Below are 631 nucleotides of genomic sequence, written 5' to 3' on the forward strand. Positions count from 1 at the left end.
GTAGTGCTGCAGTGGAGACCATTGATCACCTTTTTGTTGGATGTAGAGAATTATTAGAGATTTGGAGTCGTATTGTTATTTGGTGGGATGTTCGTCTTCCGGATAAGTTTGCTAATGATGATATCATGAGGTGGGCTGATTCTACAAGTTTGAGGGTTGGCCAAAGAAAAGCTTTTGACGCGGTGATTATCTCTACTTTTTGGTGTCTTTGGAATTTTAGAAATAATTTTGTTTTTGGCCCAACTATTCCTAGGAAAACCGATCTCTTTGATGCTATTGTAGAGAGGACATTTTTTTGGATTTCTAATAGGTCTAGCAAATATTGGATCAAATGGACCTCTTGGCTTCATAATCTGGTTCTAGCTTTTATTTTGATGTAATTTTTGTTTTCTTTTTCTAGCTTCTTGCTCGTTTTTAATAAAATCTCCCTTCGTTCTAAAAAAAAACAATAATAACAATCGAGATTAAATCATTCCGGATATCATTGAAAATGATATTGTTCTGAAACCTCCTAAGCATATGTTGTAAGAATCCCAACATTAAACAATTTCTTGTCATTAGAATCTAGTCTAGAATTGTTTTTTTTTAACGGCGGAATATTATTAGCTAGCAAGACGCTAGAAAAAGAATT

General features: G+C 33.8%; 1 protein-coding gene across 1 annotated transcript in view; it reads left to right on the top strand.

The window, feature by feature from the left end:
• LOC145059871 (uncharacterized) overlaps positions 1–418 on the top strand; it is a 620-nt gene extending 202 nt beyond the window's left edge. The window contains exons 1-2 of the mRNA XM_079007640.1: positions 1–182; positions 401–418. The exon at positions 1–182 is cut by the window's left edge and continues 202 nt beyond it. Of these exons, the coding sequence (XP_078863766.1) occupies positions 1–182; positions 401–418 (200 nt within the window). The remainder of the gene's footprint in view (positions 183–400) is intronic.
• Positions 419–631: the final 213 nt, after the last annotated feature.

This window comes from Lactuca serriola, chromosome 6 (assembly GCF_051521515.1).
Source record: "Lactuca serriola cultivar US96UC23 chromosome 6, Lser_US96UC23_V15, whole genome shotgun sequence".
In the NCBI taxonomy this organism is placed as follows: Eukaryota; Viridiplantae; Streptophyta; class Magnoliopsida; order Asterales; family Asteraceae; genus Lactuca; species Lactuca serriola.